Source organism: Heloderma suspectum, chromosome 2 (assembly GCF_057233095.1).
Source record: "Heloderma suspectum isolate Gila_16-S chromosome 2, 16-S_ref, whole genome shotgun sequence".
Taxonomy (NCBI): Eukaryota; Metazoa; Chordata; class Lepidosauria; order Squamata; family Helodermatidae; genus Heloderma; species Heloderma suspectum.
Window position 1 is genome coordinate 363,877,885 of NC_139459.1, and position 26,509 is coordinate 363,904,393.

The window sequence follows — 26,509 nt, forward strand, 5'->3', positions numbered from 1 at the left end:
TTTTGCAGCGTGCTCGCTCTCTCTCTCTTACCAAAAAACTGGAGCAGCCTGGTGCAAGACATTTCAACTCATCTTCACATAGTCTCTTGGATTTACAGTTGCTTCCAATAGAACAAACAAAAGACAATGACATGCTTGACAAAAGGGAAAATTTCTGGATCTATAGACTGAAAACCCTTAGTCCCAATGGCCTTAATCTGGAGGACAATTTGTAAGCATTATACCAACAAACCTCTGTTGTTGTTTTTTCTCCTAAGGAACTTTCATCTCCAGGCATATGAAACTGCCACTCCAGATATCCCTTTAACAGCACAGGTACTGATGAGGGTGGAAGCTGAAATGTTTAGCTTAAATATATTTTTGGAACACTCTGTTGTTAGTCTTTCTATCTTTCACCCACACACACACACGCATGCACACACACACATATTGAGAGAGAGATACAAAGAGACAGGCAGACAAGAGATGTATATACGTACACATAAGCTTCCTGTACTTACCTTCAAAACCCTCCATTTTGCTCCCCATTTCCATTCTTACATTCTGACACATCCCTTAGTCATGACCAACTCCTTGAAAAAACTCCACCCCTTTCTCCCTTGCTGCCCCCTATGTCTGGAACTGCTGCCCTGAACATCTGCATGACACCCCACTCCTTACATCCTTCAAAGCCCCTCGAAACTCACCTTTCCATGAAGACTTTGGCATCATCCCTTAGTCCCATGACTCTGAAGTAGACTCTCCTGCAATTGAAGCAGAATGTAGGAGTGACATATTCTTCCCTTTTCCCCTGGCCTCCATTTTCCTCCCCATCCTCTTCTGTTGCATTTGCCTCTGATTTTAGATTGTAAGCCCCTTATGGGCAGGAGCCTGTCAAACCTGTTGTTTGGGAAATGCCATGCACAGAGATGAAAAATTGAAAAATATACAGTACTTGTTTTTTTAGTGCTCTTTACAGATTGGATATCACTTTGTTACTTCAGGAATGTAACATGTATTAAGTATAACTTGGTTGCTCATAAAATTATCATTAAAATAAAAAAAATCAAAAGTAAATTCTAAATTTGCAATTATTGTCTGAATAAAATGTCCATTTAAATTTAATATAAAAGGTAAAGGTGTCCCCAACAAGTCGTGTCTGACTCTAGGGTGTGGTGCTCATCTCCATTTCTAAGCCGAAGAGCCAGCGCTGTCCGAAGACGCTTCCATGGTCATGTGGCTGGCATGACTGAACACCGAGGTGCACGGAACCCTGTTACCAATTTATAGTTTAATATACCAAACACGAGTCCCCTGGACTGCAAGGAGGTCAAATCAGTCAATCCTAAAGGATATCAACCCTGAGTGCTCATTGGAAGGACAGATACTGAAGCTGAAGCTCAAATATTTTGGCCACCTAATGCGAAGAGAAAACTCTCTGGAAAAGACCCTGATGCTGGGAAAGACTGAAGGCAAAAGGAGAAGGGGACGGCACAGGATGAGATGGCTAGATAGCATCACCGATGCAATGAATATGAACCTGAGCACACTCCGGGAGAGTGCGCAGGACAGGAAGGCCTGGCGTGCTATGGTCCATGGGGTCACGAAGAGTCGGACCGACTGAACAACAACAACAACAACAATACCAAACATGATAATATCAGCAAATCAAGTTATTCATGCAAATAGATAGCATTATATAAATCTTAAATATAAATTTATAATTTATATAGTGCTATCTATTTATCTATGAACTTGAGCACACTCCGGGAGAGAGCGGAGGACAGGAAGGCCTGGCGTGCTCTGGTCCATGGGGTCACGAAGGGTTGGACACGACTGAACAACAACAATCTATTTATCTATAAGTCCATCTCACTCACACACACACACACACACGGGGAGAGTTTGTAAGCAGTTGCTTTTGCTACTGTAGAGTAACGTGGAATTAATCAGAATGAAGTCCTGATGGAGAGCAAGCGGATGGTCTAAAAAGGGTTAAAATGACAGAGTTTTGGTTCCTCAAGATGACATCAGAGTTGAAGAAAAGGCCCTGAAAAGAGCTATGACCCCTTCCTGCCTGGGAAGGGGAGGGGGTGTGCAGAGGAGGACTGTTGTGGATTTCCCAGTTTTGGAGCAGGAGCTGCAACTGAAAGGTTTCAAGAAGGGGCGGGAGGGGGGTGTTATGCGAGTTAAAGCGAGGAGGGAGGGGAGACCTGGATGCAACTGGAAGAAGGGGAGACCCTGCAAGAGAGGCAGGGTGCGGGGGCTGCAAAGAGAGGGGGAGGAGGCTGCAAGGGGTGAGAGGCACCCCAGATTCCCCCTCCACATCTGGAGGTTTGTGTCCATCCGGTTCCCTCCCATGCGCAGTGAAATCTGGGGGTGCAGCTCAGTGGTCTGGAGAGAGCCCATGCTTTGCAGGCAGAAGGTCCCGGGTTCAAGTCTGGGCTCTCCAGTTTAAAGGACCTCCAGTTACAGGTGATGGCAGAGCACCCTTTCTGCCCGGGACCATGGAGAGTGGCTGCGGATGAGAGCGGCCCGTGCTTGGCTGGGTGGACCGATGCTCTGACTCCGTATAAGGCAGCTGTGTAGGTCCATGTGGCAGACAGGGTGCCTGCTTTACATGCAAGAAGTTCCCAGGTTTGATCCCTGTCATCACTGATTAAAAAGGATCTCCTCTGGGCGGACTGGGAAGCTGCCTGATGGTTGCAGACTCATTTCCAGTGCGAGGAGACGATGCTCAGGCTAAATGGACCCAAAGTCTTTCAGTTTAAAGCAGCTTCATCTATCCGGATCCCTTTTCATATTTTTATATATCCATTTGGGTAGGATTGTACTGGTGTGTTATCATTCAGCTCCTCCAAGGAACAGGCCAGGCAAACTGTCCAAACTGGGTGGAGATCAAGGAGCTTCCCAACACTAGCTGCTTAAATGTAACTGTCCTCAGTTTATGGAAATCAAATGTTTTCTCCTTTTTAAAAAATGTAACATAGAACCATAGAATAGTAGGGTTGGAAGGGGCCTACAAGGCCATCGAGTCCAACCCCCTGCTCAATGCAGGAATCCAAGTCAGAGCCTGAAGATACTGAACATTTTCCAGGTTGTCAGCTTTCTTTTCTGCAAGTGCTCTTGTGCTTGCCGGAGGAAGAGTTGTGCCTGTGTGACTATGTGAAGAAACACTGCATTTTTATCCATTTGTTTATATAGTGTTACGTTTAAATATTGTGTGTGGGCTCTGAGTGAAATCATAATGTATCTGTGTAGGCCATAAGCCTAGGTTTGCTACTTGTGTACTGGGCATGAGACAGTAGTGGTTGTCTTGGTTACGGTTGCTATGGAAAGAGGCTTGAGGCTGATGGCAGAAAGCGAAGAGGATCTAAAGAGCCTCTTGTTGAGGGTGAAAGAGGAGAGTGCAAAAGCTGGGTTGAAACTCAACATTAAAAAAACGAAGATCATGGCATCTGGCCCCATCACTTCCTGGCATATAGAAGGGGAAGAAATGGAAGCAGTGACAGATTTTACTTTCTTGGGCTCCAAGATCACCGCAGACGGTGACTGTAGCCATGAAATTAAAAGACGCTTGCTCCTTGGGAGGAAAGCTATGGCCAACCTAGACAGCATAGTAAGAAGCAGAGACATCACCTTGCCGACAAAGGTCCGTCTAATCAAAACTATGGTTTTCCCAGTAGTAATGTATGGCTGTGAGAGCTGGACTATAAGGAAGGCTGAGCGCCGAAGAATTGATGCTTTCGAACTGTGGTGCTGGAGAAGACTCTTACGAGTCCCCTGGACTGCAAGGAGGTCAAATCAGTCCATCCTAAAGGAAATCAACCCTGAGTGCTCATTGGAAGGACAGATAATGAAGCTGAAGCTCCAATATTTTGGCCACCTAATGCGAAGAGAAAACTCCCTGGAAAAGACCCTGATGCTGGGAAAGACTGAAGGCAAAAGGAGAAGGGGACGGCAGAGGATGAGATGGCTAGATAGCATCACGGATGCAATGAATATGAACTTGAGCACGCTCCGGGAGAGAGCGCAGGACAGGAAGGCCTGGCGTGCTATGGTCCATGGGGTCACGAAGAGTCGGACACGACTGAACGACTGAACAACAACAACAACCTTTGATTGGATTGGCCCTGGGTGGGGTAGGGGTGAGTCAACAAATGTGATTAGAAGTTCCTTAAGGAACATGATTGGTCAGAGGTTTGACCAGGAGATTTAAAATCAGTTGGTGGCAATTGGTGATAGTGAATGGTTGTTGGTAGAGGAGAGCACTAGAAGACCAGAACTAGAGGCTGGAGAGGCTCAGAGCTGGGAAGGAGAAAGCCTAGTGTGAGGGAGCTCGTCTGTGAAGGAGGCACAGAATCTGGGGCTGGTGGCAGAAAGCCATGCTGCAAGGTTCAGTCAGAGGTCTGACCAAAGGGAATGTCAGCAAGAATCCTTGAAACTGAGCTTCTTGGAAGACTCCGAACTCGGAGGCTTCCGAAATTCCTATGCCCTGATGGGCTGAAGCCAGCAGGGCAGGAGGAGCAGTGGAGGTGATCCTTGCCTCCTCATCCTCTGATCTCCTAGCCCATCTAGCAAGGGTGCTTTGGAGGGAGGGAAGGAGGCTGGAGGAGGCTCAGGATAAATAGTGTCCTGGCCTCTCCCGTCTCCTCCCCTCCCACCAGAACACCCCCTTTCCCCCCTCTCCGAGGTCAACTGTTCGACCTTGGAGAGACAGCCAGCACAGTTCTTTCCGTGCTGGTTGTGCAGGGGGGCAGATCTTTGACCATCCCTTCCAAGGTCAGAGTACTGTCTCCAACCTCAAAAGGGTTTTTCCAAGCCATCCTATGGTCCCTGGGATGCTTGCCCAGGGACCATAGGATTGCTCGCTCCATCATCCTAAAAGCCAGAAGCAACAGGAAGAGCTGGAGGCAGAGGAAGACTGCTGTTGACCATCTGTTCCTGGTTGTGAGGGATTGGCTGGGGAGGAGTTTTGGGAAATCTGGCCTGAGGAAAAAGCTACCGAGTGTTTATTAGCTGTGGAAGACTTGAATATTAAGAATGGTAGCCAAACATACTTAATCTAAGTACATTTCAGCAATCTCAAGCTATTCAAATCAGGGGTGGGTAACTTTGGGGGGTCTCGGAGCCATCCCCCCCTGAACCTGTTGAAGGCAAACCACTATGGAGTGCTTCAAGGGTCAAATTTAGTTTGTTCTCACACTAAATTTGATCCTTTTAGTGTTCCATAGAGGCTGAAATAGCTGATTCCCCCCTGCTGAGTCTGTTACCCACCTCTGATTTAAATAGTGACAGTTTATTCCTTTATGTAAATAAATCTGGTAAATCTTAGCTGTGTTCATCTTGTCTCTAGTGGTGGTGTCAGACCCATGCCTACACCATAGGAACCAGGCTGGCAGCCATTATAGGTTTTATAGTTGTGACAGCAATCTCTAAACGTATGGTCAAATTTGAGAACTGTATTAAAAACTGTGGCAGGGAGTTCCATAGTCTTAAAAAGGGGAACAGCAGTGGGAAAACCCACATTGCATCTTCCATTTAAAATCCAAATTTCTCCAAATATGGATGTTCTGATCATATCAGCTAATATCTGAGCTGAATAAGACAAAAAGTAATAGGCTCAGAATAAGACTAATAATAACAAGACTATTTAAGTCAAACAGAACAAGTTTCCTGTTGGATCCGCATGGCTATGAAAAACCTGCCCTCATTGGTTTTGATTTCTCTTCCTTGGAGGCCTTAATGGCAAAACCATGGTGGGCAGTGTGTTAGACTTGGACTAGGAAGTCCTAGATTCAAATCCACCACTCAGCCATGAAGTCCACTGGGTGACCTTGAGCCTATTACTGTCTCTCTGCTAATCCTAACTCAGAGTCATTTTTGTAATAATATAATCCCTATCAATACCACACTGATTGCCTCCAATACATCAATGCAGGACACGGGTTTGTTTGGGATGCTTTCAGCAATGGTCATTCTGCTTGGAGAGGTATTTTTACTGATTTGCAGGAGCTAGTCAGCTATAGCTATATAGCTGATGAGGTCCTTCCAGCTATCTAATTCTAGTCTCAAAGTATCAGATTGTCTCTTTAGTGGTGGTGGCAATTTACTAATTTATTAACTACATTTGTATCCTGTATTTTTCCTCCAAGGAGCCCAAAGGGGCATACATGATCCTCCCGCCCATTTTATCTTCACAACAACCCTGTCAGGTAGGTTAGGCTGAGAGTCAGTGACTGGCCTAAAGTCACCCAGTGAGCTTCATGGCCAAGTGAGGACTAGAACCCAGGTCTCCCCAGTTCAACACTAACTGCTATACCACATTGGCTCTTCATGCTGATACATTGAGGGAAACATTCCAAAATTATATCTTAATACTGAGGGAAGGTATATTTGTTCCGATTTGCATCACTTTGCACTTATTGGCATTTAAATTCCTTCCCAGCCGAGCAGCAGAAATAACAGCAATGCAGGACCTGGCAGGAAACAAAGCAGAGGAGAGATTGGAGACAGGAGGAAGAAGAGGCCCCCGTGTTGTTCAAGTTGGGACCCTCAGGGAGTTTCTGACAGGGGCAGAGCCAGAAGAAATTAAGCTGGAAGCAGAGGAGGGAGTAGAGCAGGGCTGGGAAGCCCAATGGCAGGAATTCCTGAAGAGCATGCAGGCCCCTCAGCCTGGATGGACAAGCCCACGGCTGCCTCAGTCCCAGTCCGGGGAGGATCCAAAAGAACCTCAGGCCTCCTGCCCAGGAGAAGCTGGGGCCATCCAGAAACCTAGCAGGGAGAAGGTGACCCAAACCTTGTCAGATCTCGTTGGAGAAATCCAAAATGCCCATGAAAGGCTGGATTCTTCTGGAAAAGTGAAGGAGGAGCCTCTGGAAGAGGAAGAGAGGGTCAATATGAAGATGGGACAACAGCACTCCAGGCAGTTTGGATGCCAGGATAGCAAAGGTCTCCAAGAGGTATTGAGACAGAAACAAAAAACAGGGGAAAGGGAGAGGGTATGGAATGGAGTATCCTGAAATAAGGTATGGCTGGCTGGCCGGAATCCTGAACAGCAGCACTTTACACTGTAACATTTTGTTGCAGGTCCCTCCTGTAACATTCAACATTTGTATATTTGTATTTGTATTCACAAATACAAATATTTGTATTTGTATTCAAAGCACATTATCTAGTTGTATTCCTTACCACACCTGTGGAAATTAAGTCAGTCTTATTATCCCCCATACTGCAAATGGGGTGGGTTGGGTGGGGGAAGGACTGAAGATGAGAGAGAGTAGCTTGCCTCAGGCCACTTACTGAGTGCATGGCAGAGCCGAGATTTGAACTGGTAACTTCCTGATTCATAGCTCAGTCTCTTGGCCACTACGCTACAGCAGCTGTCCCCCAGGTTCTCATTGTGTCTTTAACTGTATTTCCATTTCTTTGCAGCTACTGGGATCTTCCCCAAAGTCAGAGGAGGATCCCTCAGACTCTGGGAAGACTCAGCTCTCCAGGAAAGCCAAGCAGGAGGATGAGATGGAGGCCAATTTTCTTGGTAAGGATTTTTTGGAATTATTAGATGTCCCATTTCCACTTTGGCATAAAAGCAGGCCAGCTGCTAATGTGAGGAAGGTCATATGTTAAGAACCAAATGCATTGCTTTCTTGCTTGCAACTGGACTTTTTATTTATTTATATGATTTATATCCTGCCTTTCTTCTACTTTGGTCATGACAAAGTGCATGGTTCTCCCTGTCTGTTTTATCACCACAGCAACCCTGTAATGCTGAGAGAGAGTGACTGGCCCAAGGTCACCCAAGGAATTTCATGGCCAAGTGGGTATCTAAACTTGGATCTCCCCTACACCATGCTGCACATATCAGAGTATGGAATTCAGGTTTGAATTTTAGCCATCATGAACGCTGAAGATATTATGATAGAGGAAAAGCATACATGCAATACCTAGAAGCAAAGAGTGTTCTTAATTTTTTTTAAATTACACACTGCTTTCTCCCACTGTCAGCATCTGAGGCAGTTAACAAAAATATCAACAAAACATGTCAGAACAATAATTAAAAATCTAACTATGTACAATTATACCAAAAAGAAAAAGGTAGCAACTAATGGCACTCTGAAAAAGTGGTAATCCAAAGCAGTGCTAGAAAGCAAAAAAACCAAATCCCACTCCCTCCAACAAAACATGAGACTTTTTTTTTTAAAGCAGGTGATAGGCTAGTGAGGGTGAAACACAAACACAAAAACCAAAAACCAGTCAAACAAATCTTGAGACCCTCCCACCTCTTTTCTCCAGCAGGTGATAAGCAAGTGGCAGCAAAACAGGACGATCACCTTGAACTGGAAAGACCTGAGCATGTGGAACTCAAGAAGACATTAAAAGTCATGAGGAATATGTCCCAATTTCATGACAAGGAAGAGAAGCCTGGTTCTCAGCAGGGAACAGAAAAACATTTGGACAACCATCCAGGGAAGGCATCAAAACAGGCCTCTTTCTGTGAGGAAGGTGACAAAGGCTTAAATGAGAGCACCATCCAACGGGGGATCAGGCATATCTTTGATCTGCTTGAGAATCCAAGAATGCCAATGGCAGAGAAGCCGCACAAATGCTCATATTGTGGGAAAATCGCTATTAGCAGAGCTCACCTTGTTCTGCATGTGGGCACCCACATAGGAGAGAAACCCTATGAATGCTCTGAGTGTGGCAAAAGCTTTGGTTGGAAGTGCTCCCTCACTGTTCACAGAAGAATCCACACTGGGAAGAAGCCGTATGAATGCTCTGAGTGCAGGAAATGCTTTGGTCGGAAGGGCGACCTTGCAGTACACCAGAGAATCCACACCAGAGAGAAACCATACAAATGCATCAAATGTGGCAAAAGCTTTGGCCGGAAAGGCTCCCTCATCATGCACAGGAGAACCCACACAGGACAGAAGCCATACGAATGCTCCAAGTGCAGGAAATGCTTCAGCTGTAGCTCTCACCTTTTTGCACACCAAAGAGTACACACGGGGAAGAAACCGTACAAATGTTTGTGCTGCGGCAAAGGTTTCAGTGAGAACGCAACCCGGGTTATCCACAAGAGGTCTCACACTGGAGTGAAACCACATGGATGCCTTGAGTGTGGGAGAAGCTTCGTTTGTAATGCCTCCCTCATTGGGCACAGGAGAACCCACGTGGGCGAGAAGCCATACCAATGCTCTGAGTGTGGGAAGGGGTTTGCGCGGAAATCCAGCCGCCAGGGTCACGAAAGGCTGCATATGGGAGCAAAACCATACAAATGCTCCAAATGTACGGAAAACTTCGTTTTTATGTCTAACCTTATATGGCATAAAAGAGGGCACATGGGAGGAAAGTGATCGGAGTGCTCAGATGATAGTCAATGCTTTAGTCGGAACACATTTTGTTTCTCGAAATGCATCGTTTTAGAATTTTAAGTGGTAACATAAGGCATGGCTACCATGGCAGTCAAATTGGACATTTTCAGAGTTGTAATTGACTCTTTAATGGAGCAATCCTATGGCCCCTAGAGAGCGCCTGGTACACCATAGGATGCTGCGGGTCTCCTCCTCTGAGGCTGGAGACCAAGCTATGGCCTCAGAGGGGGAGATTTGATTGTAAATCTCCCCCTTGTCCTCCCTCCCCAGCTCCTCCCAGCCACTGGGGAAAGCTGCACACTGGCTCCTCACCTGAGACTGAGCTCTGAACTCAGGAAGAGGATAGAAAGGGACTGAGGGAGTAATGCCGGGAGGGGGAGGGGAGAGGAGAAGCCAAGGATCTGCTGGATTCAAAGGCCTCTCAGTCCCACGCCTGGCAGCATAAGGCAGCTGCAGGGGCTGAGAGGCCTGTCTAGCAAAAATTGCAAAGGAGGGCAGGGAGGCTGTAAAAGCCTCTGCCGTTCCTCCCGCCCTGAACAGCTCTTGCTGGGAAGGCTTAGGATGGACGGAGGGGTCCGATGGAGCCCATAGGATTAATGTGACCAACCCCCAGGAAACATGCATGTATGATAAATATTATTACATAGCTTTTGGGGGGTATACTAAAATAAGTATTTTAATGGTTTTTCATAGAATCATAGAATGATTTTTAGTGCCTTTGTTTTTAAAATAAAATATAAACAATGTTAGGAAGTGTTTTCTATTGAATTATCGTATCTTAAAATATTTGTAGGTAGTAAAAACATAAAAATAGCCAAGTAAAACTTTGAATTTGTTTGAATGTAACGTTTAAACCAAATTAATTGTGTTTTCTTGATTGTTATTTCCTAATGAAATATTTCAGGTCAAATACTATCAGGGGGAAGTTTCAGACATTTCCGCATAATGTAAAATTAACAATGGCACACTTAAAAAAAGAAGTTTTGTTTAGTAAATATGAGCCGAACATGCTAAATCAGCTCTCAGTCATTTCTAGGATAGTGGTAAATGTTCTGATTCAGAACGTTCTGGGGGGAAAACACATCACTGCTGGGTGGAGACTGAAAGAAACAGTTTGGCAGTTTTATTATTCATCTATTTATTTAAAGCAGGGTGCAGAACCTCTTTCAGCCCAAGGGGTGAGTTCCATTTTGGAGAAGCTCCCGGGAGCACATTCCAGTGATGGGCGGGGCTGAAGGCAAGAGGGGCAGGGCCAAAGCACCTGCATATTTTAGCTTAAAGCCCTTACTGCCAGTAATTAATCCTTAGGAGAGGTATTTCAAACTTTTAGAATGGGGGAAAACTGCAAAAACAAACACACCGCAAAACAGGAAACCACCAACTATCCGTGGTTGGGAAAAGGGGGTGGGGCCATAGGAAAGGGGGCATGGGAAGCCAGATTTGGCCCCCAGGCCTGAGGATTTACACCCCTGATTTCTACCCCGCTCTTCAGCTGAAAAGGCTCCTAGAGCAAGCAACCTAAAAAGTAAAGGTAAAGGTGTCCCCAACCAGTCGTGTCCGACTCTAGGGTGTGGTGCTCATCTCCATTTCTAAGCCGAAGAGCCAGCGCTGTCCGAAGACACTTCCATGGTCATGTGCCATGGTCATGTGGCCGGCATGACTGAACACCGAGGTGCACGGAACGCTGTTACCTTTCCCACCAAAGCGGTACCTATTTATCTACTTGCAATTTCTTGCTTTCGAACTGCTAGGTTGGCAGAAGCTGGGACTGAAGACGGGAGCTCACTCCATCACGCAGCACTTGGGTCTCGAACTGCTGTCCTGCCGACCTTCCAGTCTGCAGTTCAGCGTCTTAACCACTAAGCCACCGCAGCCCCTTTTAGAGCAACCTACATACAATCAATAAAGCAAGTCAGTTCCTCCCTGTCTACAGGCATATAAGCTGAAAGACTTGACAGATAATAGGAAGGACTTCTTCACACAGTGCATAGTTAAACTATGGAATTTGCTACCACAAGACTTGGTGATGGCCACCAATTTGGATGGCTTTAAAAGGGGGTTAGAGAAATTCCTTGAGGAGAAGGCTATGAATAGCTACTAATCTTGTTGACTATACACTACCTCCAATATCAGAGGCACTATGCTTCCATGCACCAGTTGCTGGGGAACATGGACGGGAGGGTGCTGTTGCACTCATGTCCTACTTGTGGGTTTCCTGTGGGCAGCTGGTTGGCCACCGTGTGAACAGAATGCTGAACTAGATGGACCTTTGGTCTGATCCAGCAGGGCAATTCTTATGTTCTTATGACACAAAAGGAAAAAGGGATGGAGAAAGAAGGCTGAGACACTAATTCTTAAAGTAAAATAATAGTTCTTTTAAGGAACACCTGGGATGGAATTGGTTCAGCTTGTATATAAATGTACATAGAGCTTTACAGTGTATAATGGCTGCTTGCTATATTATAGTAAAACTCACTGGCTGCTGCCCATCCCTGTTGTAGTAAATGTGTTTAGGACTGTGGCTGTAAGGTTTGTTTTCACGGGGGATTGATGGGGATCCAAGGTGGCTTTCCCCAACCCAATGCCCTCCTTATGTGTCGGATTACAACTCAAGGGTGCCAGGTTGGTGAAGGCTGGTCTACCTCAGCACAGTCTGTGACTGTGGCTGTTCAGCTCCCCCAGGGCTGGTGTCAGGAGTCGGCATTCTTGGGCATCTGCTGGCATCCATACCCTAGCAGAGGGCCTGCTGCTAACCCCCACAGCCACCCCCTGTTCTCCCCTTTCTTCCTTGCTGTTCTCCCTGCCTCCTTGTTGTTCCCTTGCTGTCTCCAGGTGTGCAGGCAGCGACAAGAACAAAGAGGAGCAGTGGTCTTCACGTGTCTCACCTCCTCCTTCTTGACAGTGATGCAGATGAGGCACATGGGGTTTTGGCCAGGGGATGGCCAGCGGTGACAGTGGCAATGAGGTGGGCGCATTTGGGGCATCTTGCCCTAGGTCTCCCCAAAATCTGCAGCCAACATTGCGGTTCTCCTAAGAAGGTTGGAAGCAGAGCGTGATGTTGAATTGCCATCCCTTGTTATGTGGTTCTAGTTTTGGGTTGTCATCAGAAGAGTCCAGGCCTGTCATCACAGCACACCAGCGGATCAATACAACTCCTGCTTGAGACTGCAAAATGGGGTAGCTACCACAATTATTTCTAAGTAGCAAATGGACCCAACTTCATGTGGGTTGGAAGAGCCCTTTGTTTGATATGGCGTCCAATTCGAGTTGGACACATTATGCCTGCTCCGTCTGAGTGAAAGCATGCCCACTTGCACCACTAGGCACATCCACTGCCATGGTACCCCCCTATAGCCTCCTGAGGAAAGGGTCTATCTACTCCATTCCCCTGAGGGCAGGTTGCCCTACAGCACAGGGGTGCATAATTCTGCCTCTAAACCTACTAATCTCCCCTGGCTTCAAACTGTATCAATTACAAAGTTATGTGCTGGTTGGCGTTGGTGCATAATTCTGCCTCTAAGCCTACTAATCTCCCCTGGCTTCAAACTGTATCAATCAAAGTTATGTGCTGGTTAGGAAAGTCAGCCACCTAGTGACTGAAGATAATACTGCAGGCTTCAAACACAGAGACACATTAAAATTAACGCATTTTAAAAACAAAATAACTCAGAGGTGCACACCCCTAGGATCCCCTTACTATGCATGCCATGTGTCAGGTACCTAAGTTTCATAGTCTTGGCGCTGTGGTGCTGATAGGCAGGCAGGCTGACACACATCCTTATTATTATTGTTATTACTACTACAGGCATAATAGTTAAAGAGAAGTCACCACAGGTTCTTCTGCCATAATTTGAGTTTGGCCTTCCTTTTAGCTTGGCTATTTCCATGACAGACATGTCTACCAATGATTCAACCCAGGCCCAGCACCACAACACAGCATGGTCAGGCAAATTCTGGGGCCCACAACTTTGGTGATGCCTGCAGGGGGTGTCCTGCTGCCTGAACCCATGCTCTGGTCTCCTCAGCAATCATCTTTATTTTCCCCAGAGTTCCAGTTCCAGTGCACTGTGGGTAAATGCCCTGGCAGCTGTCATAAAAATATGTGTGCTTTCTTTTTTAAAAAGCACACAGACACACCCCACAATGTGGGGAAACCATAACTTCCAGAGCATTAAGTTTGGGGAAAAGGAAGACAGTGGCTGCAACTGCGGCTGCTGGGAGAAACACACACGCAGGTGCATGGATAGGAGGGGGCCCAGGATAGCACCCGGCCGGGGGACCCCAGGTCCTGGAGCCAAGCCTGAATTACCTGCAGGGTCAGTCGCTATCAGTCTTGCTCACCCCATGCTTTGGCTTGACAGTGCCCCCCCATTTTAAAAGCGCCACATGTACATTCATTTATTGATCCATCTTCCCTTACTTCATTATTATTTTTTAAAAGAAGAAACATCTTTTAAGATTTGCCACTCCCAGGTTCTGGAACTCCCTATTGAGGGAGGTTCCGTTGGTTCTCTCCCTATTGTCCTTCCACCAGCAGGCAAAGACATTTTTATTCAGGCAGGCTTTTGTGATATAATCAGGTTTGTTGCTGAAGTGGTTTTTAAATTGGTTGGAGCTGTTTATTTCTTGTTTATTGTTTGTGAATTACACAGAGAACCTTGGCTATTGGGCAGTATAGAAATGGAATGAATGGATAAATAAAATATATGTTTAAATGCCATGTTTTAATTAGAATTTTATTAATCTGGTTTTATTGTTACCTGCCTTGAGAGCCATTTTTGGGGGGTGGGGGTAGAAAGGCATGACAGAAAGTACATACATAATGCAAAAAGGTGGCCAGATGCAAAAGAAGGTAGTGTTCCTACACCTTTAATAATTCTGTAGGAGAGGGAATTTCACCTGCTGAAATGCCCTTTTCTACACGACATAGGGCACAATCCTATGCATGTTCAGACAGAAAAAAGTTCTACAACTCCCACCATTCCCCAGGCAGGTGGCTGGGAATGTTGGGAGTTGTAGGACTTTTGTACTGCAGACGCTGACTGCAGCCAGGAAATCAGAAGACATTTACTTCTTGGGAGGAGAGCAATGACAAATCTTGATAAAATAATGAAGAGCAGAGACATCACACTGACAACAAAGGTCCGCATAGTTAAAGCAATGGTATTCCCCATAGTAACCTATGGCTGCAAGAGCTGGACCGTAAGGAAGGCTGAGCGAGGGAAGATAGATGCTTTTGAACTGTGGTGCTGGAGGAAAATTCTGAGAGTGCCTTGGACTGCAAGAAGATCAAACCAGTCCATACTCCAGGAAATAAAGCCAGACTGCTCACTTGAGGGAAGGATATTAAAGGCAAAACTGAAGTACTTTGGCCACATCATGCGAAGACAGGATACCCTGGAGAAGATGCTGATGCTAGGGAAAGTGGAAGGCAAAGGGAAGAGGGGCCGACCAAGGGCAAGATGGATGGATGATATTCTGGAGGTGACGGACTCGACCTTGGGGGAGCTGGGGGTGGCGATGGCCGACAGGAAGCTCTGGCGTGGGCTGGTCCATGAAGTCACAAAGAGTCGGAAGTGACTGACTGAATAAACAACAAACATGCATGAGATCATACCCTTACTGAAGATGCAGAATTAGTCGTTTCCTTTTGTATGTGGCCACCCTAATTGCAAAATGGAGGCTTGGGGTGGCCACGGTGAGTGAAGTCTTGGTGATGTTACTGGGCAGTAGCCAATCAGTGCTGTTCATGGCCAGCTTAAAAACCTAAGAAGAGGCCTGCTGGATCGGAGCAAAGGTCCATCTAGGCCAGTGTTCTGTTCATGCAGTGGCCAACCAGCTGCCCACGGGAAACCCACAAGCAGGACATGAGTGCAACAGCACCCTCACACCCATGTTCCCCAGCAACTGGTGTACATAGGAATACTGCCTCTGATCCTGGAGGTAGCACAGAACCACCTGGACTAGTAGCCATTGACAGCCTTCTCCTCCAAACTATTGCAAACTTGCAAAAGCCTTATATTTCCCCACACACAGAGCCACGCCCACACCGAAGCAAGCAAATACGCAGCAGCCAGAGTGGCGAGGAGAGGGAGAGTGTTGTTATACCCAGGGAATGGGGCCTACTGAGAGCATCTTACCCAGGGTTTCTCCGACACTTTGCTGGCAACAAAACACGATCATCTCACGTTGCCTGGCTGAGTTTGCTCCATCTTGTTTTTCTATGTGGGCCTCGAGGAGTTAAACCGACAGAGCTCTGTTGGCTAGAGAGGCCAGCAGGAGAGTTGGGTTGCGGTGACTTCCCTCCTTTTCCCCCCTTCTTTCTTATGGCTGGGTGGAAAGAGCCCTTGGGTTGTTGGTCTGAAGTTGAGCATTTGGATTGCAGGTATCCAGGGAGGCCTTGTAGAGCCAGCCTTTGGGAGAGGCAAGCCAAGAGGGAGATCTGGGTGGCTGGGAAAGGAGATCAATAGGGAGGGAAAATCAGAAGCAACCTTATATTGAGTCAGACCATTTAGTCCAGCAAAGTCCTTTCCCAGCCCTGCTTCTGGAGACTAGAATCTGGGAACCTTCTGCATGCAAAGCATGTGTTTTATGTCTTTCTTGTTCATTTATTTATGTATAACAGTTTTACCCCACTCTTCAGCCAAATAAAGGCTCTCAGAGTGGTGTACAAAGATTAATAATGAGGCACCCCCTGTCCTCACATTTGCAATCTAACAGTGCAATCCTATGCATGCTTAGATAGAAAAAAGTCGTACAACTCCCAGCATGTCTCATGCTGGCTTGGGCATGCTGGGAGTTGTAGGACGTTTTTCGTGTCTAAACATGCATAGGATTGCATGCTAAAAGACATGACACAAAAGGGAAAGGAAGTGGGAGGGAGGAGGAAAGAAGTCATCTCAACCCACCTCAATCATATCATCTTTTTAACATATCCTGAGTCAGATTCTAGGTCCTCCTAGCCAACTATTCAAGCAGAAGGTCTTTCCTGACTTCAAGATCCTGTAAAACAACAACTCTGGAGAGATGCTAGAGCCGTCTTCTCCCAACCTGGTGCCCTCCAAATGTTGTGGATTTCAACTCCCATTGGCCCTAGTTAGCATGGCCAGTGGTCAGGAATACTGGGAATTGTAGTCCAAAACATCTGGAGGACACCAGGTTGGAGAAGGCTGTGCTAGAGTGTTAGGAGCATGGTTTCCCATATAACTGGGAAATCCTGTATAAAACACAGGCCACGAGAAGAATTCATACATTTTTTACAACCAATAAAAAGTGACAGTGCCTCTGAACAGGTGCCTTTCCCCCCTCATCGCCAGATAAGCCTCCAGCAGTGCACACTGCCAAGGGGTGAACTGCAAAGCTCGTGGCCTGCTGCTAAGTTATGGTCCCAATCCCCAAAGCTACATGGGGAAACAAAACAGAAAAAACAAAAAGGAACAGGAGGGAGGAAGCAGAATTGCAAAGACCCCCCCCCCCCAATCAGGAGGTGTCTGTGCAGCTGGTCTTGCCAGGATCCCAAATACAACTTATTCCAGCCAGACCAGGAGCAGAGTCAGGGGGATGTGAAAATGAATCAAAAGAAGGAACTGGGAAAATAAGCTATGCTCAGAAAGATAAGAATTGAAGGAGGAGAAGTTAAATATGGAATAAATGGCCATTGAACTGTTTGATATGAAGCATTTTCCCATATATACAAAGACTTCACTCTGGTCCTGCTTTATTTAGGGCACAATCCTATGCATGTTTAGACAGGAAAAATGTCCTATAACTCCCAGTATTCCCCAGCCGGCCATGCTGGCTGGGGAATGCTGGGAATTGTAGGACTTTTTTTCTGTCTAAACATGCATAGGATTGTGTCCCTAGTGTTTTGGAATGGATTCAGGATTGGTGGTGCAGGGGGGCTGGTCTCCCCTCCTTTGTTTTCTCTGTTCACGTTTTCTTTTACTTTTCTCATTTGTTAATGTTTTTCTCTGTTTTCCTTTATAGCACAATTCTGGGCACTTTTATGCATAAGTGAGGCACTCTGTGTTCAATGGGATGTAGTCCCAGGTAAGTGTGAACAGGTTTACAGCTGTACAGTGCTATCCTAGGCGTCTCTGCTCAGGAGGAGGTATGTATGGCCCCTCTTCTACTGGCTTTTAAATGGACATTGAAAACTTTTTTGAATTTCAAACTGCATTTTGATATGTGGTACTCTGTATTATTTCAGTTGCTGCTGTTTTAACTTCAGGTTTTCATTTTAGATTGATATTACATTAACACCATGATGTATTGGATGCTATGGTTTTAATGAAAGTTGCCTTGGAAGGGGTTTGCTGTGAAAGGAGGCATATACATTTTTTAAATAAATACCTTTAAGGCGCAATCCTATGCATGTTTAGACAGAAAACAGTCCTACAATTCCCAGCATACCCCAGCTAGTTGTAGGACTTTTTTCCATCTAAACATGCATAGGTTTGCGTTCTTAGTTAATCTAATAAGGGCTCAATGCTATCAGTTGCAGCCTCGATGCCTGTAAGGCTCTGAACTTGGTGGCTTATGGGTATCCAGTGCAGAGTGGGAGGTGTGGCGATCGTTGCCTCCGCTGCGCCTCCCACCCTGCATTTTGGCTAGATGGTGTTTTTTGCCTTTTTAGCTGGGGCACTGCGGAGGGGGAGGGAAGGAGGCTGGGGAGGCCTGGGGATGCTTCATAAGCCAGCCTCTCCAGTCTCCTCCCCAGCAACAGAAATGTCCCCTGTACCTCCTCTCCAAGGTCAGTTTTGCAACCTCGGAGAGACAGCTGGCGTGGTTCTCTTGACAAGGGGGAGGGGTGGGGAGCACAGATTCCTGGCTCCGAAGTCGGAGTGCTCTCTCCAACCTCTGATCCGGGAATTTGAAAAATCCTATGGCCCCCCAGACACTGTCTAGGGGCCGTAGGACTGCTCCCCTTTGGTATGTTGCTGGCCTGTAAATTTGTTCCAGGCTGCTCTTTTAAATCCCTCCCCCACAAATACAATATTGTATTTTCTAGTTGCTTAATGTAATCCTTATTTATTTATTTATTTAGTTTAGTTATTTATTTACAGCATTTATATACCGCTCCTCTTCTAAACAGATTCTAGAGCAGTGAACAATAAAAGATAAAAAGAATAAAATACCATATTAAAAGTTTTTTTGAAAAACAGAATATCAATAAAAATCGTGGCTGGTCAATGAAGGCAGGCTTCTTAAAAAAATATGTCTTCAGCAGGCATTGAAAACAACACAATGTTGGTGCCAGCCTGACCTCTAAAGGCAAGGAGTTCCACAGAAAGGGAGTAGCTTTGCCCTAAAAGGGTGCCTAAAGATATTTTATTTATTTGTTTGTTTATTTAAAGTATTTTTAAGTCCTGTTCCTCAGCCAAAAAGTCTCCGTTAATCAGTTAAACAAGATGGTCCCTGCCTGTTGGCTTACAGTCTAAAAAGACACGACACACAAGGAAAAAAGGATGGGCAGGGAAGAGGAAAAATAAGTAGCCTTTAAGAACATAAGAACATAAAAAGAGCCATTCTGGATCAGATCATCTGATACTAGAGTTAGCACAGAGCCATCAGAACTAGTAGCCATTGATGGCCTTAACCTCCATGAATCTGTCTATTCTCCATTTTAAAGCCATCCAAAGTGGTGGCCATCATTATATCTTGTGAAAGTGAATTCCATAGTTTAGCTCTGCGCTGTGTGAAAAAAATTCTTCCTTTTATTTGTCCTGATCAGCAGGGCTGGTGGAATTGCCCTGCTTCACCCCTCATCTTCTTCTGTACAGCTTGCTATTTTAAATAGGTTTTTTAAAAAATGGGAAAAAAGTAATTAAAAACCCCTAGCAACAATCCATGCTGATGTTTTTCAAGGGAGCATGGTCCAAATCTGCATGGCTTTGCCCATAGTAAAAATGAATGTTATGTTTGATATAGGAGCCACAGCCAGAAATAAAAATGGAAGAGCAAGGCCTGGCAGAATGTCAACCAGGTGAGAGACTGGAGTCTGGAGGGAGAGGCCACGCAGGGACCACAAGGGAGTTCCTGACAGAACAAGTCAAGCGGGAACCAGATGAGGGGCTACTACAGTTTTGGGAAGCCCGACGGCAGGAGTTCCTGAAGACCGCCCAGACCCTGCAGTCAGCTTGGAGAAACCAACCTCTCCTTCAGCCCCAGTTAGTAGGTGAAACTAAGAAATTTCCCGCTCCCTTTGAGGGAGAAGCTAACATCACACAGTGGCCTACAGGAGAGTGCCTCACTCAGATTCCCTCAGGACTGGTTGGGGAGGCCTATGAACACTTGGCTCCTTCTGTAACAGTGAAGGAAGAGCACCTGGATGAGGACCCAGCCAGCGCAGAGATGTGCCGCACACGCTTCAGGCAGTTCTGCTACCAGGAGGCCGAGGGGCCCCAAGAGGCCTTCAGCCGGCTCCAGGAACTCTGCCGCCAATGGCTGATGCCCGAGAGACTCACCAAGGAGCAGATCCTGGAGCTGGTGATTCTGGAGCAGTTCCTGGCCATCTTGCCCAAGGAAATGCAGAGTTGGGTCAGAGAACACGCCCCGGAGACTTGCGCCCAAGTGGTGGCTCAGGCAGAGGATTTCCTGAGGCAGAAAGAGGCTGGAAGGCCAGAACAAAAGGTGAGAGCGGTTCAACGTGTCATGCAAGTATGGATGGATCTAACTCTTTCTGGTTCATGTCTCCATGGGTTCATAAGTCTCTTCACCCCATTTCTGCGCCAACCTGTGTGTGTGTGTGTTTAAAATCCGCATTAACATTCATGTTGAAATACGGATTGAAATGTATATTTTGGATGTATTTTATCACAAAATGTGTATTTTAAAACATATTTTTCCCTCAGTGTACACACTTCTAAATGTATTTTTATCCTCAAATTTTAGCATTTTAAAGTGTGTTTTGGTACATTTGGGGGGTGGCGGGGGGAGCCAAGAAATGCAACATGAAATTCAGCCCTGTGCAAAATCTGAAAGCTGATTACAATCCAAGCTGCAGATTAGTGCAGGTTGGGTCAGTTTGCATTGGAATTCGCAAAGATCAAATTCCTCGAGTGTGCAAGGATGTGCAAATGGGGTACCGAGAAAATGGCTGCGTTCTGTTTTCCTCAGTGTGGAAAGGCAGAACCGTAGGCCCCCTGGGAACACGCATACAGAACGGGGCAGGCAACTCGTGGCATTTTTTTTTAGTTTTTAACACCCACAAAATGGCGGTCTTGGCAATATGGTGTGCTAAAGGGGCCAAATCTAGTGCTCTGTAGCCACTCTTGCTGAGTGGAGACCCGGACATCTACCTCAAAGTCCTGCTGTGGGGTACCACTGTATACAGTGGGTTGAGACAAAAGTGGAGAATACTCAGAGGCTGATATTTAGCTGGTACTTACATGGCTGATACTCAGAGTATTCAACCTCCACAAAACTCTTTTCCCACACGAGCTGGCTCATTGGTTTTATTTCAGTGGAGGCTGGTGGCTCCTATGTCAGTGGGGTGGTAAATCCACTCTTGGTTTCAGTCAAAACCAGTCAGAACTCTAAAGGAGCTATCCAACATATGGAAGCACTTGGATAGCTCCTTCAGAGTTCTGACTGGTTCTGACTAAAACCCAGAGCAGAGTCACCACACCACTGAAATAGGAGCTACCTGCCTCCATTGTTTTATGTATTTTATTTATTATTATTATATCTTTATATCCTGCCTTTTTTCCTCCAAGGAACCCAAGGCAGCTTACATGATCCTCCTTTCCATTTTTATCCTCACAACAACCCTGTGAGGCAGGTTAGACTGAGAGTCAGTGACTGGCCCACAGTCACCCAATGGCTGGCTCATGGCTGAGTGGGGACTAGAACCCGGATTTCCCAAGTCCCAGTCCAATACTATAACCATGACACCACACTGGCTCTCTTGTACTCTTATATTGAGCTCCCTGTAGTCTCACTGGTTGAGATCTCTTCCAAGTGTCCCCACTTCATAGTTTAGGTGGATGACCAACCACCAGAGAGAGGGACTTTTTTGTGGTGGCACTCACATAGTGGAATTCTCCGCGTGCGCCCCCAAAACATGGCACTGGTGTCACCTTTAATATCTTTTAAATGCTGGCTGTAATCTGTTCTGACCTCCCATACTTTTAACAATGTCTGAGACCTTTTAGAGTGCCTTTTTGCTGCTTATTTTCCTCGGGGGTTTTTTTTTTTTAAACCATGCAGCTCTATTGCTTCATCCGCTGCTTTTATTTTCTTTTAATTGTTGTTCTTTTATTTGTTAGAGGAGAGGAGGGACAATCAGGGTTCTGCCATCACATGAGGAACCTACAAGGGTAGAAAAGGTTCCCTGCTTCAGAAGTTCTCTCCAAGTTGTGGAGGGTGAGGGGACCGGCGGCAAGGGAAGGTGGAATTAGCGTGCTTATTCTTGTTCTCCTCCCTTGCATGGCAATTGTTCACAGAAGTAGAATGCCTGAATATGGCTAGTGTTATCTGCATATCTGTTTCAACTACAGGTGGAAGATGGGTCTGCTAATTCCCCCAAGTTAGAGGAGGACCTGTTTGATATCATGAAGATACAGGTCTCCATGGATGCCAAGCAGAAGGTTAGCTTGCTGGGTAAGGATCAGGATGTGGTCAGCTTTCTAGGGTGCTTCTGACATGGGCTGGCACTATTACCTGAAATTTCTAAATGGCTTATAATGCTCTTATACAAATCTGTGGTGTGACTGCGGCCACACATGGAGTACTCTGTACAAGTCTGGCCACCACACCTCAAAAAGGATATTGTAGAGTTGTTCAAAGTGCAGAAAAGGGCAACCCAAATGATCGAGGGGCTGCAGCAACTCCCTTATGAGAAAAGCTTAACAACATTTGGGGATTTTTAACTTAGGAAAAAAGCGAGTAAAGGGAGACATAATATAGGTGTATAAAAATTATGTATGGTGTGGAGAAAGTGGACAGGGAGATGTTTTTCTTCCTGTCTCATAATACTAGAACCTGGGATCATCCCAAGGGTGGGAGATTCAGGACGGATAAAACAAAGAACTTTGCACAACCCATGGTTAAGCGATGGCATTTGAAGCCACAACATGTAGTGATGGCCACCAACTTGGATGGCTTTAAAAGGGGATTAGATAAATTCATGGAGGAGAAGGCTATCGATGAAGGCTAGTCATGATGGCTGTAAGCTCTGAACAGTGGAGCTTACTGTGTCTATTTGGGGGATAGGGTTCAGCACCTTGGATCGCTCCTACAGAGTTCTGACTGGTTCTGACTGAAACCTGGAACGGACTCACCATCCCAGGGACATCAGAGCCACCAGCCTTCACTGCCTCTGAATACCAGTTTCTGGGGAACACGAGCAAGAGGGCGCTGTTGTACTCATGTCCTGCTTGTGGGCTTCCCTAGAGGCATCTAGTTGGCCACTGTAGGAAACAGGATGCTGGACTAGGTAAGCCCTTGGCCTGATCCAGCAGGGCTCTTCTTACGTTTTTAACCTCTCACAGCTCATCCGTATTGCCTTCTTCTGCTGATTGTGAGTTTGTATGGTTCCCTGTTTAGAGGCTTTGCCTCTCCTCTAGGGGGTTTTATTCATGCCAACATTCTCTGTTCCAACAGGTGATGAGCAAATGCAGCAGAATGAGGAAGAGATACTTGAGTTACAAATACCTAAGCAAGTGCATGTCAATGGCATGCCAGTGGAAAGAGCCGAAGGGGATTTTTTCCAGGGTTCTGAGATGGAAGAGATGCTTGGAAGTCAAGAGGGGCCAGAAAGTAACCAGGAAAACCACCCAGGGGAGGCAGCCTTGCATTTTGTAGAGGGTGATGAAGGCTTAGATGAACGAAGTTTGCCACGGGAAATTGGCATGCGTCAGGGAGAAAATAGGGGCCTTGTCGCTAGGCATAACCCCCATCAGGGCGGTGACCTCACTAAGAATCGGAAAATGGTAACAGGAGGAAAACCATACCAGTGCCCGCACCGGGGGAAAATCTCCAGTAGGAGAGCACACCTACTGAGCATCTGTGAGATGACACGTGCGCCTTACGAATGCTCCGAGTGCGGGAAAAGCTTCAGTCGCAAATCGCACCTTTTTCGACACACTGGAGAGAAGGTGCACGAATGCTCCGAGTGCGGGAAAGGCTTCATTTACAAAGCAGACCTTTTTCGGCACCAGAGAATCCACACAGGGGAGAAGCCATACGAATGTTCTGAATGCGGGAAATGCTTCAGCCGTAAGCCAAACCTCATGACGCATGAGAGGACCCACACAGGAGAAAAGCCACACGAATGCTCCGAGTGCGGGAAACGTTTCAGTCGCAAACCGACCCTTATCACACACAAGAGAACCCACACGAAAGAGAAGCGGTACGAGTGCTCTGAGTGTGGCAGAGGCTTTATTTTTAAAGTAGACCTGTTTAGGCACAAGAGAACCCACACCGGAGAGAAGCCATACGACTGCTCTGAGTGTGGGAAATGCTTCAGTCGTAAAGCAAACCTTATTACACACAAAAGAACCCACACTGGTGAAAAACCATATGAGTGCTCAGAGTGCGGAAAAAGATTCAGCCGCAAAGGAAATCTCATTACACACACAAGAACTCATACAGGAGAGAAGCCCTATGAATGCATGGACTGTAGGAAAAGCTTTACGCAGAGAATACATTTTCTTAGGCACGAGTCGATCCACGCACGAGAGAAAAATGTCAAGACTGTGGGAAGTGTTGCAGGTCTAGACTGGTGCTTATCGAACATAAGGGAATACACCCATGTGCTAGAAAAGCCATAGAATGCTTAATGACAGTGAGAAGATGCTCCAGTTCTTCTGGCCTTTGTAAATATCAGGAAATGCAAACCAGAGTGAAAGTCTGAGGATGCTCAAGCTGTAGGAAATGCTATGACTGAAAAGCCCTGTTAAACATGAGTCCAGGGTTACACAACCTTTTTGGCCCCAAGGAGTGCCTGCTGGGGTGACTCCCTCCCCCTCTCGTCCCCCCTCTCTCTCATACACACACACACACCACTCACTCACTGTGTTTGTCTTATATACATTCTAATATTTTAAAACCTTCAGTTTAAGACTAGGGTGGGCAACTTGTGCTGCAATCCCTTGGAGGTAATCTGTCAGGGGCCAGGGGCCCTTATGCTCCCCCTCACACACACAAACTACCCCACTCACATCCATTCACTTCTCCCCCTCACACACTCACACACAGAATTGGTTCCTCTCACTCACTCACTCACTCACACACAGACACACACACCTACCCTCTCACAGCTTTAACCCTTCCCTTCCCTCCACTGCCACCCCCAAAAAGGAGAAAAAAATGCTCTGGGAACAGCCTGTATGGTCCCTGCCATAGAAGCCTTGTTCCTAAAGCACCCCTGGAGTGTCCTCCGAAGCAGGCAGGAACCTTTGAGCACTGCTTCGTAGGACACTCTAGGAATTAGGCTTCTATAGCAGGAGCAAATAAACAAAAACAATGACAAAAATGGGATGGCACCACAAACAGGAAAAGAGAAGGGAGGAAACTCCAGATGCTGAAGTTTTGTGTGTGTTTTTTAAATATAGGCCCAATGCATTTTGGAAGATCTTTCCCTAGGGGCACAATTTCTACAATGATTCCCCAATATATAGGAGTTGCTGGAGTGTCCCTTGTATTGGTGAATTATTGTAGCAAATGTGGCCCTGAGGAAGGATCTTCTGAAATGCAATGGGCCTACATTAAAAACAAAGTCCTCAGCATCTGGAGTTTCCTCACTTCTTCTTTTCCTCCTTCAGTGGCAGGAACCATAGAGCCTATTCGTAGAGCATTTCCCCTTCTTTTTCTTCTTTTTGTCGAAAGCAGATGTTGGGGGCTTGTGGGGGCGGGCGGGCGGGCGGGGGGGGGGATTGCCTGAGGCCTGCACTTTTTGCAGTCCTGCTTTGTTTAGTGAGAGAAGCTGGGATATGGGGGGAGGGGGGGAGCACAGACTTGGTTGCAATTTTCTCTGTGTAAAAACGGTCAGGAGGAGATCACACATTATTCATTATTTTAAAAGGCACATTGTGAACAGACTCTTGAAATACATCCCTTAGAGTTGAACCTTCGGTGGTAGTTAGCACCCAGCATAACTCATTATCATGGTATCTACAGACATACATCAATCGAGATGGGCCGCTGTGGAGAGGAGACTAATACTATCTTCCCAGCAGGATTGCATTCATGAGAAACTGCTCTATCTAGTTTCCAAAAGAAGCCACATGTGCACAGCATGGATTGGCTAGCCCTTGTAACTTTTCCAACCCTCCTTTTTTCCCCTGGAGCAGTTTATCAAGTTTTGAAATCTGATTTGCTGTTGTAAAAATTAAAAAGAGAGAGAGAGAGAGAGAAAAGGCACTGAACAAATAAATATTGAATCTGATAAACTTGCAAGGTGTTGGGGTGGGTGGGAAAGGCAGACAAATGTATGGGAAGAGGGGTGAAGAGGGTAACTTCATGGGGCAGAGCTGTGATCTGAAGACACATGAGAGCCAGTGTGGTGTAGTGGTTAGAATGTTGGGCTGGACCTCTGGAGATCTGGCTTCTAGTCTCCATTTGGCCATGAAGCTCACTGGGTGACTTTGGGCCAGAGATCGACTCTCAGCCTAACCTACCTCACAGCGTTGTTGTGAGGTTAAAATGCAGAGGAGGAGGAGGACTATGTAAGCTTCCTTGGGCTTTTGGCAAGAGGAAAAACGGTGGAATATAAAAGTTAATAACAACAACAATAATAATGGTTAGCGATGTTGCTGAATATAAGAAGACTGGTGGGATATCAATGTAAAAAAATAACACATGGGATCTGTAATACAATATTGCAGCATGGAGTGTTCCTGTTCAAGATGCTAGCCAGCCAGATATGCTGTCTTCCAGAATATTCCATTCCATTCCTCCACCCCAGTTTTCCTTTTCTTCCCTAACAGGCATTCAGTGGCTGCTGAGCATACTCAGTACTCATTGGATAGTTTTTTAGGCTCTTTTCTTTATTTTTTGTAGTTTTCCAACCCCTGAGGTTCCTCCAGGCCTGCTGATGTGTGCAGCCGGTGCCATTTTAGCTACAAAAGGATCTACACTCAGAGAATGAGTTTGCTATTAGTATATAGCAGGGAGCCTGTAGCCCTCCAAATGTTGTTGGGTTCCAACTCCAT

General features: G+C 46.2%; 3 protein-coding genes across 15 annotated transcripts in view; 2 read left to right on the top strand and 1 right to left on the bottom strand.

Annotated features, from left to right (window-relative positions):
- The window catches only part of LOC146355727 (uncharacterized), a 75,363-nt gene extending 59,776 nt beyond the window's left edge, over positions 1 to 15,587 (bottom strand). For 8 of the 13 annotated variants that reach the window (XR_014787216.1, XR_014787215.1, XR_014787213.1 and 5 more), the window contains exons 1-2: positions 15,494 to 15,587; positions 687 to 743 (exon numbers count right to left, since the gene is read on the bottom strand). Coding sequence is in view for 8 of the 13 variants with exons in the window: in XM_084831080.1 (XP_084687206.1) it covers positions 687 to 711 (25 nt within the window). In the remaining 5 variants the exon portion in view is untranslated. The remainder of the gene's footprint in view (positions 1 to 686; positions 744 to 15,493) is intronic. The other 5 variants (XR_014787214.1, XR_014787212.1, XM_084831075.1 and 2 more) reach the window with 1 other exon arrangement.
- Positions 6,450 to 9,682, top strand: LOC146355729 (uncharacterized). Its single transcript, XM_084835251.1, has 5 exons — positions 6,450 to 6,941; positions 7,414 to 7,519; positions 8,278 to 9,061; positions 9,146 to 9,267; positions 9,624 to 9,682. Exons 1-5 carry the CDS (start codon positions 6,450 to 6,452, stop codon positions 9,680 to 9,682), a joined length of 1,563 nt encoding a protein of 520 aa, XP_084691377.1.
- LOC146355730 (uncharacterized) lies at positions 15,410 to 25,742 on the top strand. The gene is made up of 5 exons (XM_084830828.1): positions 15,410 to 15,738; positions 17,340 to 17,402; positions 19,284 to 19,985; positions 21,854 to 21,956; positions 22,959 to 25,742. Exons 3-5 carry the CDS (start codon positions 19,305 to 19,307, stop codon positions 24,125 to 24,127), a joined length of 1,953 nt encoding a protein of 650 aa, XP_084686954.1. The 5' UTR covers positions 15,410 to 15,738; positions 17,340 to 17,402; positions 19,284 to 19,304; the 3' UTR covers positions 24,128 to 25,742.
- Positions 25,743 to 26,509: the final 767 nt, after the last annotated feature.